At 54.5% G+C, this 16,839-nt stretch overlaps 5 protein-coding genes across 5 annotated transcripts; 2 read left to right on the top strand and 3 right to left on the bottom strand.

Moving 5' to 3' along the window:
* Window positions 1–4: 4 nt before the first annotated feature.
* Window positions 5–972, bottom strand: BJ171DRAFT_470985 (uncharacterized protein; the record flags this gene model as incomplete). Its single annotated transcript, XM_053108590.1, has 6 exons — window positions 5–31; window positions 139–398; window positions 459–497; window positions 582–687; window positions 749–828; window positions 870–972. 6 exons carry the CDS (start codon window positions 970–972, stop codon window positions 5–7), a joined length of 615 nt encoding a protein of 204 aa, XP_052971403.1.
* Window positions 973–1,203: 231 nt separating this feature from the next.
* On the bottom strand, window positions 1,204–2,880 carry BJ171DRAFT_113372 (uncharacterized protein). Its single transcript, XM_053105482.1, has 2 exons — window positions 2,717–2,880; window positions 1,204–2,306 (listed from the first exon to the last, which is right to left on the bottom strand). The coding sequence occupies exons 1-2, from the start codon at window positions 2,756–2,758 to the stop codon at window positions 1,266–1,268; spliced, it is 1,083 nt and encodes a 360-aa protein (XP_052971402.1). The 5' UTR covers window positions 2,759–2,880; the 3' UTR covers window positions 1,204–1,265.
* A 5,453-nt stretch (window positions 2,881–8,333) lies between these two features.
* BJ171DRAFT_113257 (Fungalysin metallopeptidase-domain-containing protein) lies at window positions 8,334–11,194 on the top strand. The gene is made up of 6 exons (XM_053105481.1): window positions 8,334–8,699; window positions 8,822–9,753; window positions 9,897–10,396; window positions 10,499–10,768; window positions 10,871–10,933; window positions 11,006–11,194. Exons 1-6 carry the CDS (start codon window positions 8,383–8,385, stop codon window positions 11,018–11,020), a joined length of 2,097 nt encoding a protein of 698 aa, XP_052971401.1. The 5' UTR covers window positions 8,334–8,382; the 3' UTR covers window positions 11,021–11,194.
* A 152-nt stretch (window positions 11,195–11,346) lies between these two features.
* On the top strand, window positions 11,347–13,572 carry BJ171DRAFT_113233 (uncharacterized protein). Its single transcript, XM_053105480.1, has 4 exons — window positions 11,347–11,431; window positions 12,060–12,306; window positions 12,421–12,482; window positions 13,106–13,572. Exons 1-4 carry the CDS (start codon window positions 11,391–11,393, stop codon window positions 13,299–13,301), a joined length of 546 nt encoding a protein of 181 aa, XP_052971400.1. The 5' UTR covers window positions 11,347–11,390; the 3' UTR covers window positions 13,302–13,572.
* On the bottom strand, window positions 13,409–16,709 carry BJ171DRAFT_486129 (uncharacterized protein). Its single transcript, XM_053109193.1, has 9 exons — window positions 16,472–16,709; window positions 16,355–16,379; window positions 16,085–16,218; window positions 15,863–15,955; window positions 15,005–15,754; window positions 14,751–14,772; window positions 14,250–14,566; window positions 13,724–14,063; window positions 13,409–13,572 (listed from the first exon to the last, which is right to left on the bottom strand). The coding sequence occupies exons 1-9, from the start codon at window positions 16,643–16,645 to the stop codon at window positions 13,526–13,528; spliced, it is 1,902 nt and encodes a 633-aa protein (XP_052971399.1). The 5' UTR covers window positions 16,646–16,709; the 3' UTR covers window positions 13,409–13,525.
* Window positions 16,710–16,839: the final 130 nt, after the last annotated feature.

Below are 16,839 nucleotides of genomic sequence, written 5' to 3'. Positions count from 1 at the left end.
GCCGCTATTCTGGCTGCTTCTGAGGTGGGGACTTGGATGTGAAGGAGTAGGCCCGTTATTAATTAATGGCCTTATGCGACGGCGAGTATTGCGTGATGGTGCTGCCACTTGTTCAGGGACATTCTTTCGTTTTCTCACAGTATCACGGTGTTGACATGCCGTGCACGTCCTCTTGGTTCGACTGTGAACGACGCAGCCTCTTTCACAAGTCTTGAAGAAGGTGATATTTTGCTTAGACATTCCCTCGAGTTGTGCGATAGAATGCTCATAGCTTTTCATCTTGGGGATAATTTGACCAGAATAGAGCCCAATTCCTCGAAAGAGAGCTTTCATAACTGCATCTGAGACTTTGTACTCAAACTTGATGTCGAGGAGCATGGCAGATATCTGATCGATTTCTGTGGAGAGAAACAGAGTCAGTAGGCTTGTTTACCACCTTGTTAACCAGTTATACTCACCGTCTTCAGGCGAATCACTCGAGCCGAGGGCAGTCGATTCTGGAAGAATTTCGGACCCGAACGATTGATTGTGTCAGATTAGATCCGATTGGAATGCCAATAAGTTAACTTCAATGGCATTACGGTCGAACGTGTGGATCGAAACGTGGCTATCAACCTGGCAGTAACCTTGGGATATTCCCAAGATTCTCTTCAGCTTCTGAATCGGATGATTGATCTGAATGGCTATCTGGGTCTCTGAGGTAGCTTTCAAAGTATCCTGGACCAACAGGATGAGTCAGTCCAATGACCTCTTCATCGTCGGTTGAGTCGCTAGGGTGGTCCAGGTTCTCCAGATTGTCGGTGTTCTCTGAGTCATCAAAGCTGGGCACTTGGCTGACCATTTATTGAGAGGATTTGGAGGTGGCATACCAGCGTCAGCATATTGGTGGTCGTACACCAGGATCGGCACAAGGATGAATCGCTTACCCATTGGGATTAACCGGGGCGTCTTCGTCTGGCGAATCAAGGTCATATTCATCGGCCAGAGCGTCCAAATCAAGAGACGATACTTCGGAGTGTCCTTCATCTGTGCCCGCGTTGTGAGGTGGTGGGGAACCAATCCTTCCCTCATGTGAGTCAGTCCAATCCATATCCCCTGGAAATGACGAAGCTGGTAAAGCTCAGTAGTTGAAGCCACGAAATGTCTTTGTTACATCTGATGCTGACTAGATCGATGAAAGCTGTATAATCATACCCAAGTGAGGCTCTGGACTAGGTGAATTGAGGTCTGAGGGGATGATCGTGGAGAGTGTGAGCGGCTGCTGTTCAATGAATCACGAGAGAGCGGGGAAGCGGATTCAACAGACCGATAACATTTGGAGATTGAGGGTTTCGTCGGGAAGATTGAGTTGGATTAGTGCAAGGAACAGCTGTGGATCCTCCCGCTGACGATGGGTCGGATGCCTGGATGGATATGTGTTCGTCCATGAGAGAAGGGCCACCGGAATCTGAGGCAGCCGATACAATTGGCGGATCTTGCGTCAAAGGCGCTATGCTTCTGGCGACGGATGGCTTCTGACGGCGAGATTTGATTGGATTTTCGCCATCGGGGTATCCATAGTTTCGCGCATGATCATAGAAGGAGGCTGCCGAGATCATGAGACCCCCTTCCGGATTGATTCGGCATAGGTTGCAACGACAAAATCTCGATTTTGAGGCTCTTTTCGAGCGAAGGGGTGGTTCTGGAGGCGGAAGGTTCACCGGCTTTGGCGCAAGGCGACGAAAGGATGAAGTTCCGACTGCCACATCTGTGGAAGCCTGAGACGGACCAGCGAGAAGATCCTGGTCCAGGATAGGGTTTGGCGAATGAGAGGGGAGCTGAGAACCGTCGCTCGCAGGACGTGGTACGGTCCCAGGATATTGGTAGTGAAGGCCATGCTGATGAGCTCGGGGCCAAGCATCACCGATATATTGAGTCTCTGGTGGATGGACTGGCGGCTGTCTGGAATGCGGCTGACAAGGGACGCTTGGAAGTTGATACGAGCTGTAGGGAGTCGACTGTGGCAACGTCGCCGAATATTGGCTTGGGATTGACCCAGACGGACAGTCAGCATATTGGTACCAGGGAGGAGGCGGGGGCGGGTATCCACGCCCATCTGTAGACGGAGCATGGCGAAGATGAGGATGCCCCGAGGATGAAACCGGGCCGTGAGGGCTCGGCAGGAATTGTGACGGGGGCCGAGGCAACGGACGGTATGAAGCGTCAGATGAAGAGGGTGGAAGCCCGGAGGCAGGCGGAGGTCGGCTAATATTGGGCCGATTATTCATCTCTTGCCATGCAAAATCGAGATTCGGGGTGACAAGCCGCTGGGGGGTGCCGATGAAAAAAATTTGAAGTCATGAAGTCGCAACAGCCAGGACCGAGACCGACACGAAGGGAGAGACGCATCTCGCGAGGGACGGTCTGGAGAGAGCGCTCCTCGTCGCGAGCGAGGAGCCGCGAGGCGGCGAGGACGAGAGGGGCGCTCGCAAGACAGAGTGCGCAGCACCAGCCTGGACCGACGAGCCAGAGCGCAGCCGAGGCGACGGCAGGTCCCTTTGTCAGAGCCGGTCACACAGGCGAGTCCCCCTTGTGGTCCAGAACGACGGCGCTGAACACAGGCGAAGGAGCAAGGAGCGAGCAAACGCAGCTTACACTGTTTGTTCTCCTTCAACTTCACTCCAATTCCACTCCCCCGATCTCTTGGGTTGGCCATGCGCATTATAATTGCCATTACCTCTCGTTTTACACTTTCATTGAGGTGGGTTGGCAGGAACATGGCCTGGGAGTTGAGACAAGGGTACGGATATGGAGCAAGGAGTAAGAGGCAAAGTTAAGGGAACGAGCGAGCGATGATATTTCTTTCATAAATGTTTCACTGAGTGGGCTTTTCCTCCGACCCTGGGCTGTTCTACTATTACTTCTACGGTTTAATCTATCATATCGGCGAGCTCGGCCACGGAATAGGCCACGGACACGCGCCGCGATGGATCGCGCCGTGATCAAATAAAGGCATTGAATGAACTATTCTCGTGCATGATCCAGCAGGTCAAGGCCATTGAGACTCTCACCGTCAGTGAGTGGCAAGACCATGTTCTGCGCCCAAACCACATCATGGCCCGCGTCCGTAACACAGGCGGTATTTCCACTTATCCATCTATTCAACCTTAGGGACTTGCGTAAACCTCCATCTCTAATCTTGATATACCGGTCACTTCTGTTGCCCCTGTATCGATTCTTCACCATCATTGTGAATGAAATACCGGCGCATTCGTCCGCCTTTCGTTCCATTTGATAAGTTTCCATTCAAGGTTGAAGGTTTTTTGAGACTCAGGTGTCACACCAGTGCATCTTGCGCTTATGCATTGAATTTGGCACTGATGCTTTTCCTGGTGGAGCGCTGCTCCTCTCCAAGCTGTTCATGAGGTCCAGTCATCACTATTGTCGAAATTTGGCTAATGTCCGACGATTCAACTTCCAATTCAACTTGACACACTGCTATTGGAGAAACCGCTCAAATTTTGATGGGAATACGCTGTCCAAAACCTTGTATTGGCGCTGTCCATGTATATTGGCTAATTGACCCAAATATCTATTATTCATCAGAACCCAGCCTTTCCTCCCCCTCCCCAATGCTGGGACAGTACTTACACATATCGTTGCCAGGCGTCGCTCGGCCGTACACAAAGAATCGAATCGATTTGAAATACTTATTCCATACAAGTAGCCTGGGATGTATATCATATGATGGTCGTGCGAGAGCCATTGCATTGACGGCGCATCATCAATCTGTTTCCACTTTTCGAGCAAGGAGAATGCCGTTGGTCTGATAATCTCAGTTGAAAAGCCTTCACTCCTGAGAAACCGGCCATGTTTAGGAACCCAGCATATCGAAATACCATTCCAATCGATCGATTCCAATCCGATTCCGTCTTGGTAGAGCAGCATTCCAACCGGATATTCATGTCCTTCTAGCGTCTGCACTAGTCGACCTGTGGCTGACTCCCAGATCTTGATGGTTGTATCCCAGGAGCCTGAAACGACCTGCCCATTCGGTGAAATCAAAACGGAGGTTACTCCTCCGGTGTGTCCTTCAAGCGTGCTTTTCAATTTGCCCGTCACTCCGTCCCATAGCTTGACCGAACAATCTTTTGATCCAGTGGCGACGAGGAGACCGTCTGGGGACACGGAAATTGACTGGACAGTGTCGGAGTGAGCCGAATCTTCATAATCATCAACTTCGTGCGGGACCGGTAGCCAGAGCTTGATTGTTCCATCCCATGATGCTGACAATATCGTGTTTCCATCAGCCGACATTGTTACGCAGCTGATTCTGTCAACATGTCCTCGGAGTGCAAGCTTCTGTCGTCCGCTTTTCAAGTCCCAAACTCGTATGCAGGCGTCCCAGTGACCTGAGACAACAATTCCTTTATCGATGTCAACGCATATTGAAGTTACACCGTCAGTGTAGCTCGACATGGTGCGAATCATGTCTCCAGTTATACCGCTCCAAACCTTGATGGACTTGCTGCTCGATCCCGACACGATAACGCTATTGTCGTACGATATTGTAACGGCCCAAAATCGCTCTTTATCCTCGCGGATTACAAGACTCTCGTTTCCAATCGAAGTCCTCCATTTTCGAATTGTACCATCACTTGATGCCGAAACCGCTGTGTCATTGTCGGCTGATACCGCAACTGACCAGACGCACTCAGTGTGGCCGGTAAGGGTGCGCTTCCAGGCTCCAGTCGAGCTGTCCCAGAGCCGGATGGAGCTATCACTTGATCCCGAAATGATTGTTTGTCCATCGGCCAAGAAGTGGAGTGCATTGACGGACTTTTGATGTCCGTCGAGCACAACTTTCAATTGTCCGCTTGGCGTCCACAATCGGACTTGGCCATCAATGGATCCAGAGGCAATGGTCTGACCATCCGGAGCTACAGCCACGGCCATGATGCATGTGCTGTGCCCTATGAGAGTTTGGCTCCGTTGGCTTGTTGTAGCGTCCCATATGACAACATTGGGGCCGTCTGTACCGGAAACGATGAATTGCTGATCAGGAGCCAGTGCAACGGAGTTGACCCAACCATCGACTTGGATAGTGGAAACACAAGAATTCCAGGTGGGCCTCGGTCCGGCTGTGACCAAGAACGGGATCTTGTCCTCGAGCTGGTCGGCATATGTCTTGTAGATCGCCGTCTCCTTCGGTGTGAATGCAAACCCCGAGTTGTACACCTGTGGTGCACTCTTGATGATTGGATCGGCAAACTCGCGGATGAATCGATACGTGTCCTTGACCAGTTCCTTCGTGGTGTCGTCGACGATGGTGCTGGGTGCCTTGGCGATCACTCCTCGCAGCACAGCCAGTTGCTCGATGATCGGCTTGACCACATGTGTGAGCGACCCACACTCGAGCCAGAAGAACACATGCGTCTTGACGAACAGAGTGAGCACCGCTGCCACATCGACCATCTTGGCCGACTGCCACACCGGACTCGACTCGGCCTCTCCGTCCACACACCACACAAAGTGTGTGATCCAGTGGGCGACGCTGTATCGCAGCGACGGTGTGATCGTGGCTGAGACCCTGTCCTCGAGGTCAGCGATCTTGTCGTGGAACTCGAAGATATCGCAGATGTTGATCACTGGCTCGTGCGAGAGGATCACACCGAGACATCCATTGGCAAACGCCGTGTGGAACGAGTCCGACACATGCCACGGATGGCCAGCCGATGCGTCGAGGAGATAGTCCGCCACCGACTTGTGGTTGAACTTGACCTCGTTGTTGGTGGACTGGCTGTCTCGGGGACCCAGTCCATTGGCGCCAGGATCGAGGACCAGACTGAGGCCCTTGAGACACTCGCGAACGACGCCGATCTCGAGTCCAAACACATCGGCGATGATCTGCGGGGTCAGGATCGACTGGGCCGTGGCGATCGCCGACACCACCGTGACCAGCTCGGCCGGGTGGCTCGACTGCGAGTGGATCTTGGCGAATGTCTTGTGGTACAGCTGGCCGCCGTCGGCGGCGCTGTCGTTGATGTCCTTGATCGTGGCGAGTGTCACTGGGCCGTCCTTGGATGCTGCGTCGACGGTGTTGAGGATCAGGTTGATCCACACGAATGTCTTGGACTGGTCCAGCAGGATGGCGACTGCCTCGGTGCGGTTCGAGTCACTGAGAGTGTCATACACTCGCAGTCGGTGGCGGATGAACACCTCGAGGTCACGGATGTTCTCCTCGCTCGAGGGTTCGATTGTCTTGGTCGGGACTCCATCGAATGCTGCCTTGATGTCGTCCTCGGGTCGGGATGTCAGCAGCAGCTTGAGCCACGGACGGGTCCTGTTCAGTTCGACGAAGCGCCAGGCAAGCAGGCTGAGCAGCTGGTCGCGCGGAGAACACTCGTCGAGTGCATCCACCAGGATCATCACCGATCCCTTGGGTCTGTAGTCGCCGATGGCTTCGAGTGGATCGGCAATCACGGCCTTGAACAGCTCGGGGATGCTCATCTTGTCGAGACTGTCCTTGGAGTGACCAGCATCGAGCAGCTTGCGGCCGATCGGCGAGTGCCACTTGCACAGACCGTATGCGATCGTGTTCAACACAACTCGTGGATCGCTCTTGCGGACATCGTTGTACTTGAGGAACAGCGCCGATACCAGTTGGTTGCTGGCTGTGAGGATGTTGGCGATCTGGGCAGCAGCAACAGATTTGCCCACTCCAGCAACGGCATTGACCCACAGGACAGTGTCGGTGGTATCCTGGTTGACCCAGTCGGTGGTTTGATCGAACAGCCACTGGCGAGTGCCCTCGACATACAGATCCTCGAGTGCCCTTCTGTCGGAAGAGGAGTCGACTGGATCGAGGAGGGATCGCAGGAGCGAGTCATGTTCGGCGGTAAGTCGGATAGGTGTTGGTATCGGGTGCCCCGGTTGATGTTCGGATCCCAAACCATTTTTGTGGACGTGCTGAAGTATATGCGGAGCAAGTCTAAATCGACAGCAAGCGTGGCCATTAGACACTCGCTTCTATGAAACCATTTCGCCAGTAGATGCTCAAGGGTGTTACCTACTTCGTGACGGCATAGTCGTCGGCCGCAATCAAAGCCTGAAGCTGTAGCAATTCAGACAAAGTTTGTCGGATGGTAAGCGGAGGATCAATTTCGCCTCGTTTGGATGGGCTCGAGGAATGGCAGTGGATCTTGTCAGGAAAGTCGTTTGTGTTTGGGAACCAGTCACGGATATATGTGGTGCCACCGATCAGCACTTTGGATTTGATGAGGATCGGCAGGATCTGGACGGGCGAGCGGGTGCTCTGGGTCTTCTTCATCTGCTTCAGGGCCAGTTCGATCTAGTCTCATGGGTGGAAAGGCAAGTGGTAAGGGTCGATGCGGTTCCATTGCTGACCGAAACGATGTCCAGCGGGCCCCACCTCCAGAAGTTGATTGTCCGGCTTGATGTCTGCGCGCTTGGTTCGCTCCATCCCCTTCTCTGAGAGCAGAATTACAACGACGCTGGAGTTTGTGAGACCATTCAGAAAGCCCTCTTCCCATGGCTGTCCGTCTTCAAGGCAGCGCCGGTCCAGGTACGTATGGATTTGGGCCTGCCCTGTCGTGACACACAGCGTTGAGTGGAGTTCGCCGGCAGCGGTGAAATCGGTAGCCACACGATAGCTTCGGCCATCGAGAGACGAAAGGTCAAATGCTTGAGCTGCTGGCCACGATGCAGCACGCCCTGATCGTCTCCTATCGAGTGCTCCTGTCGAACGCACCTGATGAAAATGTCGTGATGGGCAAAGCCTGCCGCACATACCCAGTTATCTGTGAACCTTGGGAACTGGTACTCCCGCTCGTCGCCGCCTGAGGCCGACCGGGCGAGCTCCACGGGCGTCTGCAGCGACTGTCGTCCGGCGCCGTCGTGCGGAGCAGCAGACTCAGCGCTGGATGTCTGGATCCGGGGTTGCTCCATCTCGGATGCTTGGTTGCGTTTCGGATGCCCGGGCTGACCAAGGCCGAGGCCGATTCGTTCGCGGCCACAAACAAGCAGCGCTTCGTCGCCTGCCGAGGCCATGGACCGGGTTTGGGTCAGCAGATCCCACGCAGCCGGCTGCGCGCTCCGCCCCGCGTATTTGCGTCTAAACACATCCCCTGCGCATCCGATTGGCCGGCAGCGCGTCCGCCACAGCCGCGTCGGAGGCGCTGCCCCACCCCACAGTGTCTGTGTCGGCCGCGCGTCCGCGTCGCGCTGGTCCTGCCCAAATCGAGCCTTCCGTGTCCGCGCAGCCCATTCGCGTGCGCTGCCTCTGCTCGCCCCTAAATACACCTGTTGTCGCCGCACCCTTCGCTGCTGGCCAGCGGACCGCCATCCTTCGTCTCCCTGTCGCCGCTGGGTCCGCCGTCGACCATGGTCCTCGCAACCAAAACCACCCTTGGCAGTCTCGCCCTGCTTGCCTCGGCAGCCGGACTTGCTGCTGCCAAGTGCTCTGCTCCTCCGCCCGCCCCCTCGGCCACGGGAATCGCTGCGGCTGTGCTGCCCAGCAACGACGTCCCCTCGGTCGACGACCCCAAAGTCCACTGGCCCAATGTGACCGAATACTTCCCATCGCAGCCCGCTACGGATTCGCTTGTCCCTCTTGACTCCAGTCAGCTCGACTCTAGCGCCAAAGATGCCATCCAGACGACCCTGGGTGTCAACTCCACCCAATACCAGTTGATTGGAAGGTGCGTGTTCGTGAACCTCCGCCATGTCTCGACCAGTCCTGGCGTCTCATGCCGAAACGTGGCATGTCGGGGCCACCGATGGCCTTCAGCGAGTCTGTGTTCTCATCTCTTCGCCATTCCAGTGCCACCGATCCCCATAACCAGATTACCCATGTGTACGCCGTCCAACTTGTCAACGGCCTCCCGGTCGTCAACGCTGCCGCAAACGTCAACCTCGACGCTGCCGGAAACGTGATATCACTTGGCTCGACCTTTGGTAGCTCCGAAAAAAACGTCACCACCCTGACCCGTCGCGCTTCGTCTCTCAACATTACCGAAGCCCTCGTCCATTTTGCCCAATATATCAACGTCAACCTCACAACCTCCACTCTCAAGGTCAATTCGAGTGCCGATGGTCAAAGCGGCACCATTAATGGAGCTGCTCAAGCTCTCTCCCCAGTCAAGTTTTCGCTCGGATATTTCCAGACCCCGACCGAATACGTCAGGGTGTGGGACATCTCTTACCAGCTCGCCGACCATTGGTGGAACGGTTTCGTCTCAGTCGCTGACGGAAGCCTCCTCGGTCTCGGCGATTGGGTGTCGTCCTTTGCCAAGCGTGCCATACCGGCCGCTTCCTACAATGTCGTTCCAGTCAACCAGATCGATATCACCTCGGGACGATCGCTTGTTGTGGATCCCTACGACCGCGTTGCTTCCCCGGGTGGTTGGCACGATGCTGGAAACGGTTCCTCTCCTACCCTGGCCGGGAACAACGTTTACGCTCAGGACAACCACGAAGGCAGCTCCCTGCCCTCCGACATGATTGCCCATAGCCGTCCTTCGAGCGCCAACTACGTTTTCGACTATCCTGTCGACTTGACGCAAGACCCGTATCAGTCAGTCAACGCCGCCGTCACGAATGTGTTCTACCTCGTCAACTCCATGCATGATGTTTACTATCTCTACGGCTTTACCGAGCCATTCGGAAACTTCCAGAACAACAACTTTGGAAAGGGTGGCGCTGGCGGCGATTTTGTCATTGCCAATGTCCAAGACTCCCGCTCGACGAATAACGGTAACTAGATCTGCGGTCCGATATAGTTGTATACGAGGCTCCCCTCTGTCGGACCCACGCAGAGACATCCCTGCTTAGTCCCCATTCCCCTTACATCCTAACGCTCTTTCTGCCCCATCTCTTTCCGTTGCTTGTAAATCCAGCCAACTTCTTCACCCCTCCTGACGGTACCTCTGGAATTCTTAACATCTATTTGAGCACCATGGCCACCCCCAGACGCGACGAGGCGTTGGACAACAACATTGTCGTCCACGAAACCTTCCACGGAGTGTCGAATCGCCTCACCGGCGGCTCCGCTCTTGCCAATTGCCTCACCACCACCACTTCAATGGGCCTTGGCGAGGGCTGGAGTGACATGGCCGCACTCGTCATGAGCATCAAGCCAACTGATACTCGCGCCACCAACTATGCCCTCGGAGCCTGGTCCTTCAATCGCCCGAACGGTATCCGCACCTATCCCTACTCGACCTCGTTGACCACCAATCCTACGACTTACAAGCTCACTGGCGTGTATCAAGAAGTGCACAAGATTGGTGAAATCTGGACGTCGCTCCTCCTCGAGGTGTACTGGAACCTCGTTGACCAGTACGGCACGTCGTCGGATATCAAGGCTTACAGCAGCGGCAAAGGCAACACCATATTTGTATGTGCCCCCTCGATGCCGCTTGTATTTGGAGCGCCTTCTATATCTGCTGTGTAGCGCCACCACTGCTGTGCCAACTCGGTTCGTTGTATATCTTTGCAGTTCCAATTAGTTATCGATGGCCTGAAGAATCAACCTTGTAACCCAAACTTTGTCAACGCAAGAAATGCGATCCTCCTGGCCGACCAAACGAACAACAAAGGCGCCAATCAGTGTCTCCTCTGGAAGGGATTTGCTAAGCGTGGCTTGGGATATTCTGCCACCACCAGCGCTGTTGATGCCTTTGATCTGCCGCCATCTTGCTCGGCCTCCCCAACCATCCCTGGATGCTTTGTTGATGGCCCGTCTCGCGTTCTGGCTGCCAAGAGCACGGTAAGTGCAATTGCTTATTCATAATTGGATGTACCCCTCGTGTTCTGATTGAGCTCGACCACTCACTGACATTTCGTGATTGAACCATCTTTCACTCACCAGGTCGATCCCGCCATGACGGTTGACAAGTGCAATGCTTTCTGCAGTCAAAACGGCAACAAGTTGGTATCGCTTTCGTTTGCTTCGTCATGTGTGCACCTATTGCCCCGGATATACTTACCAATCTTTCGCTGGCAGGTACTTTGGCGTTGAAAACGGAAACGAGTGCTACTGTGGCGACAGTATCGTTACCGGTACCGGCGGCGATGGTGGTGTCAGCGGCGTCAACGCTGCCTCAAGCTCTCAGTGCAACACCCCATGTGCCGGCAACTCTGCTCAAACGTGCGGCGGCGCCTGGCGAATGTCAATCGCCCCGGTTACGACTCCCAACTCGGGCTTTACTGCCGGATGCTACGTCGATAACTCTCAGCGCGTGTTGAACTACAAAGTAAGTATCCAAACCTCGAGCAGCTTTGTCCTACATTGCATGGCTCTTTCATGGAATGCTCATCAACCTTCCCATGTCGGCTCGTGTGTCGATCTAATACTGCAACCTCCCTAGGCCTCTGTCGACTATGGATCCATGACCCTTGCCACCTGCAAGAGTCTGTGCTCGCAGTACAAGTGAGTATTGATATCCGCCCTCCGCGGATATGCTCCGCGTGTGCGGCACTGGTCCAGTCTTTGATGCAACTCGCTAACTGACGTCGCCGCTGCTTCCCAGGTACTACGGTGTTGAGTATGGAGGAGAGTGCTACTGCGGCAACAGCCTGGCCACCCCAGGCGGCGCTGGAGGCGATGGCCAAGGAACCTTTGGCACAGTTGTGAGCAGTAGCCAGTGCTCGACTCCTTGTCCCGGTGGTCCCAGCCAGACAACTTGTGGTGGTCCTTGGAGAGTCTGGGTCGATTCCGTTTCTTCAACTGCCCCAACTACCACGACAACTGCAACAACTCCCAGCGCCACTCCTACTTCAGCCACTGGATGCTACGTTGATAACTCCAACCGTGTCCTGTCCAACCAGGTTAGAAGAGCAAATGAGCTTATCCAATCGTCCATTAGCTTATGTTTCTAACCACTTTGATTGCAGGTATCGATCAACTACAGTTCGATGACCCTTGCCACCTGCAAGAGTCTGTGCTCGCAGTACAAGTGAGTATCGACGTGTCTGCCCTCCGCGGATATGCTCCGCGTGTGCGGCACTGGTCCAGCCCTCGATACAATTCGCTAACTGGCATCGCCGCTGCTTCCCAGGTACTACGGTGTTGAGTATGGAGGAGAGTGCTACTGCGGCAACAGTCTGGCCACCCCAGGCGGCGCTGGAGGCGATGGCCAAGGAACCTTTGGCACAGTTGTGAGCAGTAGCCAGTGCTCGACTCCTTGTCCCGGTGGTCCCAGCCAGACGACCTGCGGCGGTCCATGGAGAGTCTGGATAGACACTGTTACTCCGTCAATTACTGGCTGCTATGTCGATAACTCTCAGCGCGTGTTGAACTACAAAGTAAGTATCCAAACCTCGAGCAGCTTTGTCCTACATTGCATGGCTCTTTCATGGAATGCTCATCAACCTTCCCATGTCGGCTCGTGTGTCGATCTAATACTGCAACCTCCCTAGGCCTCTGTCGACTATGGATCCATGACCCTTGCCACCTGCAAGAGTCTGTGCTCGCAGTACAAGTGAGTATTGATATCCGCCCTCCGCGGATATGCTCCGCGTGTGCGGCACTGGTCCAGTCTTTGATACAACTCGCTAACTGGCATCGCCGCTGCTTCCCAGGTACTACGGTGTTGAGTATGGAGGAGAGTGCTACTGCGGCAACAGTCTGGCCACCCCAGGCGGCGCTGGAGGCGATGGCCAAGGAACCTTTGGCACAGTTGTGAGCAGCAGCCAGTGCTCGACTCCTTGTCCCGGTGGTCCCAGCCAGACGACCTGCGGCGGTCCATGGAGAGTCTGGATAGACACTGTTACTCCGTCAATTACTGGCTGCTATGTCGATAACTCTCAGCGCGTGTTGAACTACAAAGTAAGTATCCAAACCTCGAGCAGCTTTGTCCTACATTGCATGGCTCTTTCATGGAATGCTCATCAACCTTCCCATGTCGGCTCGTGTGTCGATCTAATACTGCAACCTCCCTAGGCCTCTGTCGACTATGGATCCATGACCCTTGCTACCTGCAAGAGTCTGTGCTCGCAGTACAAGTGAGTATTGATATTCGCCCTCCGCGGATATGCTCCGCGTGTGCGGCACTGGTCCAGTCTTTGATACAAGTCGCTAACTGACGTCACCGCTGCTTCCCAGGTACTACGGTGTTGAGTATGGAGGAGAGTGCTACTGCGGCAACAGTCTGGCTACCCCAGGCGGCGCTGGAGGCGATGGCCAAGGAACCTTTGGCACAGTTGTGAGCAGTAGCCAGTGCTCGACTCCTTGTCCCGGTGGTCCCAGCCAGACAACTTGTGGTGGTCCTTGGAGAGTCTGGGTCGACACTGTTGCCTAACGGAACAGCCACACACTCGCCTGGTGATACATAACGTGTGGCTATGGTCAATGGTGACAATGCTATTCTGGAGCCTGAATACAAGCATATCTAGTCATCATTCAAAGGCATCATTGTTCAACGACCAAAATCCGGGCTGTCCCGTTTTTATTGGACCGCATGTAGTTTGGGAAGGAGTGACATAATGAAGTTGGGACATCGGGAGCGCGATTCATCGAAGCAGATCAATTGGGAATGCGGTCCCGCAGGTAAGTCATGATGGCGTCGGTGCCTAAGGGAGGGGTGTGGAGCCTTGTTAGATATATCATGCAACGTGGGAGGCAAACCATGATAGGCTCTTGATTGCTGGGGACGTGTACACAAGTCCAAAGGGAATCCGTGGTCTTGGCCGAGGGCTATTCGATCGAGCCAACCGTGCTCACCTTTGTCAAGGATGGCCCGACGGGGAACCTTAAAGGTGTTGCCGTCCAGAACAAGTCGCTTGAGACTGCGAACCAATCCAAGCTCGGGAGGGACGCTGGAAATGCTGTTGTTGCTCAAGTCAAGAACTTGAAGCAAAGGTGCTGCCGTGAGAGCAGACACATGGATAGACTCGATGGCGTTGCCCGAGAGCAGAAGCGTGGTGAGGAGCGGAAGATCAATGGGGTGCTGCGGCAGTTGGCGGATGCGATTGTTGTTCAGATTGAGCTCAATCAGAGAGGGAAGGGTGCTTGACGAGAGGGTGCCGATATCAGTAATGAAGTTGTTCGATAGATTCAAGTCCTTGTCGACGTGGTCGGATCGAAAAACGAGATATTCAATGAGTGGCGCAAATCAGTCAACCAGTCAACCAACCAACCAACCAACCAACCGACCAAGGCACAGCTTGGCTGGTGAGATCAAAATATGGGCGCAGGACATAATTCCGTCGCACCGAGGCGCATTGAAGTTAATATGATATGTACAAACCTTCAGCAGAGGGAATCGGGTCACAGGCAAGGTCGTGATCTTGCAATGGGTTATCACAAGAGTCGTCATCGTCGCCGCAACTATCGACAAAGACTCGGGGACACTGGAAAACAAGTTGTGGCTGAGAATCACATTGGCGGGGAGGAAAGAGAGATCCTCGATGTGCGACTGCGGCAGATTCTCCAATCGACGGGAAGAAAAGTCAAGCGACTTGTTGGTTGGGTTCTGGGTTGATGGGTGGCGACTGCGCGTGGTCTCATCGAGCGAAGCTCCTTCGTCTGCTGCACCGCTCGAGGCCATCTCCTGCGCTGGGGCAGCTTTGGAAAGAAAAAAAAAAACGGACAACGGATCGGGAGTGCAATGTCAATATATACTACGCAAAGAGCATCGTCTCGATGGTATTGCAGACTCAGGTCCTCGGCTCGCCTTTGAGATGCTGTGAAGTGGCGCTCATCTATGGGCCGCTCCTGGAGACGGCTGCTGTCCAGCTCAAATACTTACCGGTTATTCTTCCCTTGAGTAACTTTATGATCGAGAAAGATAGAAGCACATGCAAAAGTCAGCAAAACCGTTGCTGCTGTCAGCGTGTTCGACAAGACCGGCGCTCGTGGAATTTGGAGGGGCATAATCGGCGGCACGTTCAAGGAGCTGTAAGTCTGGCAAAGAGACGGGCTCGACTCTATGGCGGACGAGCAGATGCTATCATATCCGCATCTGGAGGCCCCCCATATAGGCAGAGTCAACTTTGTACCCACCGCCAATATAGCCTTGGTACCACCCGTGGGAACGCCTTTGAGGGGATTTCCGGAAAAGCCCAAGGTGTTCAGGTTGGAGAGGAGACCCAGCTCTGGCGGGAGCTTGGAAATTGAGTTATTACTGAAATCCAAGCGTTTGAGATTCATCATGGCAAGGACGTCTGCTGGCACTTCGGTGAGGGCATTGTCGCGAAGATCCAAGGTCTCAAGGAACAGACACGTGCGAAGCAGCAGGCCCACAGAGTGCATTCTATTGTTACAAAGGTAGAGCTCGCGAAGCTGCGGCAGATCCATGGGCGCTTGCTCGGAGAAGTGCGAAATTTTGTTGTCGCTGATATCGAGACGCGCGAGCGAGGGCAGGGATGTCGATCCATCTGTAAACGACACAAGGTTGTTGTCGTGAAGATCGAGATCGGAGAGCAGCTTCATTCCAGAGAACTGAACTCCATCGAGCGATTCGAGGGCATTCTCCGAGAGGTTGAGCTTGGTGAGGTTGATGAGGGCGGAGACAGAGGCTGGGAGCTTGCCGATTCGGTTGCGGGAGAGATCCAAGTTGGTGAGATGCACAAGCTGGCCAATCGAATCCGGAAGGGTCTTGATCTGATTGCCGAGTAGGGAAAGGTCCTGCAAGGGAGCCCCGAGCAGACAAGAAGGAAACTCGCTCAAGGCATTGTTGGCCAGATTGACGATCACCAGCTGAGTGAGCTGAGCCATTTCGGCGGGCAGACAGGAGAGCCTATTGTTGCGTGCCTATCATGGGAAAGAAGGTGCTTGGAGTTATGCTCTTGAGCTGCACCGGGTCGATCTATATGGGCATCCACAGCTCTACTCATGACGCTTCGCCCGCTTGTATCCTACATCGAAGAGAGTCAGGGCTCCAAGGGATTCAATCCTGGGATCGATTGCGTTGATTTCGTTGTCGGCAATGATAAGCCGAGTCATTTCGACTTCCTGATGATCGATGCGTCAGCAAAGTCACCGCCACCGTGAGCCTCTCTCACAGCAGCGAGCGTTGAAGCCGAGCAAGGTGATTGCTAGCGCAGAGTGATTTTTTCTTTGAAAAATGAGGTGCTCGCGTACCTCCCACCATGAGGGATCCGAAGAGGGGCTGTCGAATGAGTAGTCGACGACGGGCTTATGGTCCTCGGAGCCATCCCGGGAAAAAACCTGCTCGGGAATCGAGGTGAGGGACTGGTTCGAGAGATTGAGACGACCTGGAGGAGTTGCGCACCATATAATCAGACAGCCGGCTATTGCAGCGACCTTGCACCCGACATGAAGGCCTCGCTTGATTTCGAACACTGCATCGCCGAGCCCACGGCTCATGGGATGACAGAAGCAAGCTCGCACCGGTGCTTCGGGAGGCCTGGATAATCTGGTGAATGTGGATCGGAGCAGAGTGTAAGACGATCGTGCTGCTGTCATTCTTCAGAGCAGCCCATCGCTCAACTGGCTCCATGGAACTACCTTTTTCAAACCAAGAGAGGAATCGAGCCCCTGGGCTCCATCCTGCCCGAGACGCTGTTGACGAAAGGACGAACGCACAGAGGCTAGCGAGGGCTGTTGCCGAGTCCTGCCGCTGGCAGCGCCCGAGGCTGTCCCGGTCGGCTTGGCCTTTTTGTTTCCGGAGGAATGAAGCATCGTACTGCGAGTTGGATGGCGGCCAGGCGTCTGGTACTGCGTCTTGGACAATCGAAAGAGCAGCCGATTCGCCCCGACATGCAGACAGGCGGATGAGAGGGAGCCGGTGGGACAGCCTCGCTCTCGCCCGACTCTCGCCCGACTCTCGCCCGACTCTCGCACGCCCTCGTCAGCCGCCCCGGGTTCCGTCTGTT

This window comes from Polychytrium aggregatum, assembly GCF_025602895.1.
Source record: "Polychytrium aggregatum strain JEL109 chromosome Unknown BJ171scaffold_2, whole genome shotgun sequence".
In the NCBI taxonomy this organism is placed as follows: domain Eukaryota; kingdom Fungi; phylum Chytridiomycota; class Chytridiomycetes; order Polychytriales; genus Polychytrium; species Polychytrium aggregatum.
This window is presented reverse-complemented; position numbering and strand designations above follow the sequence as displayed.

Coding starts and splice junctions, on each gene's coding strand:
- BJ171DRAFT_113372 (XM_053105482.1), bottom strand. CDS start 2,758: ATGTTCCTGCCAACCCACCTCAATGAAAGTGTAAAACGAGAG. Junction 2,307..2,716: donor ATGAAAGTGTAAAACGAGAG/GTAATGGCAATT, acceptor GGCACCCCCCAG/CGGCTTGTCACCCCGAATCT.
- BJ171DRAFT_113257 (XM_053105481.1), top strand. CDS start 8,383: ATGGTCCTCGCAACCAAAACCACCCTTGGCAGTCTCGCCCTGCTTGCC. Junction 9,754..9,896: donor CTCCCGCTCGACGAATAACG/GTAACTAGATCT, acceptor TTGTAAATCCAG/CCAACTTCTTCACCCCTCCT. Junction 10,769..10,870: donor TTCTGGCTGCCAAGAGCACG/GTAAGTGCAATT, acceptor TTCACTCACCAG/GTCGATCCCGCCATGACGGT.
- BJ171DRAFT_113233 (XM_053105480.1), top strand. CDS start 11,391: ATGACCCTTGCCACCTGCAAGAGTCTGTGCTCGCAGTACAA. Junction 12,307..12,420: donor AGCGCGTGTTGAACTACAAA/GTAAGTATCCAA, acceptor CAACCTCCCTAG/GCCTCTGTCGACTATGGATC. Junction 12,483..13,105: donor AGTCTGTGCTCGCAGTACAA/GTGAGTATTGAT, acceptor GCTGCTTCCCAG/GTACTACGGTGTTGAGTATG.
- BJ171DRAFT_486129 (XM_053109193.1), bottom strand. CDS start 16,645: ATGCTTCATTCCTCCGGAAACAAAAAGGCCAAGCCGACCGGGACAGCC. Junction 16,380..16,471: donor CCTCTCTTGGTTTGAAAAAG/GTAGTTCCATGG, acceptor CACATTCACCAG/ATTATCCAGGCCTCCCGAAG. Junction 16,219..16,354: donor CCAGGCCTCCCGAAGCACCG/GTGCGAGCTTGC, acceptor CAACTCCTCCAG/GTCGTCTCAATCTCTCGAAC.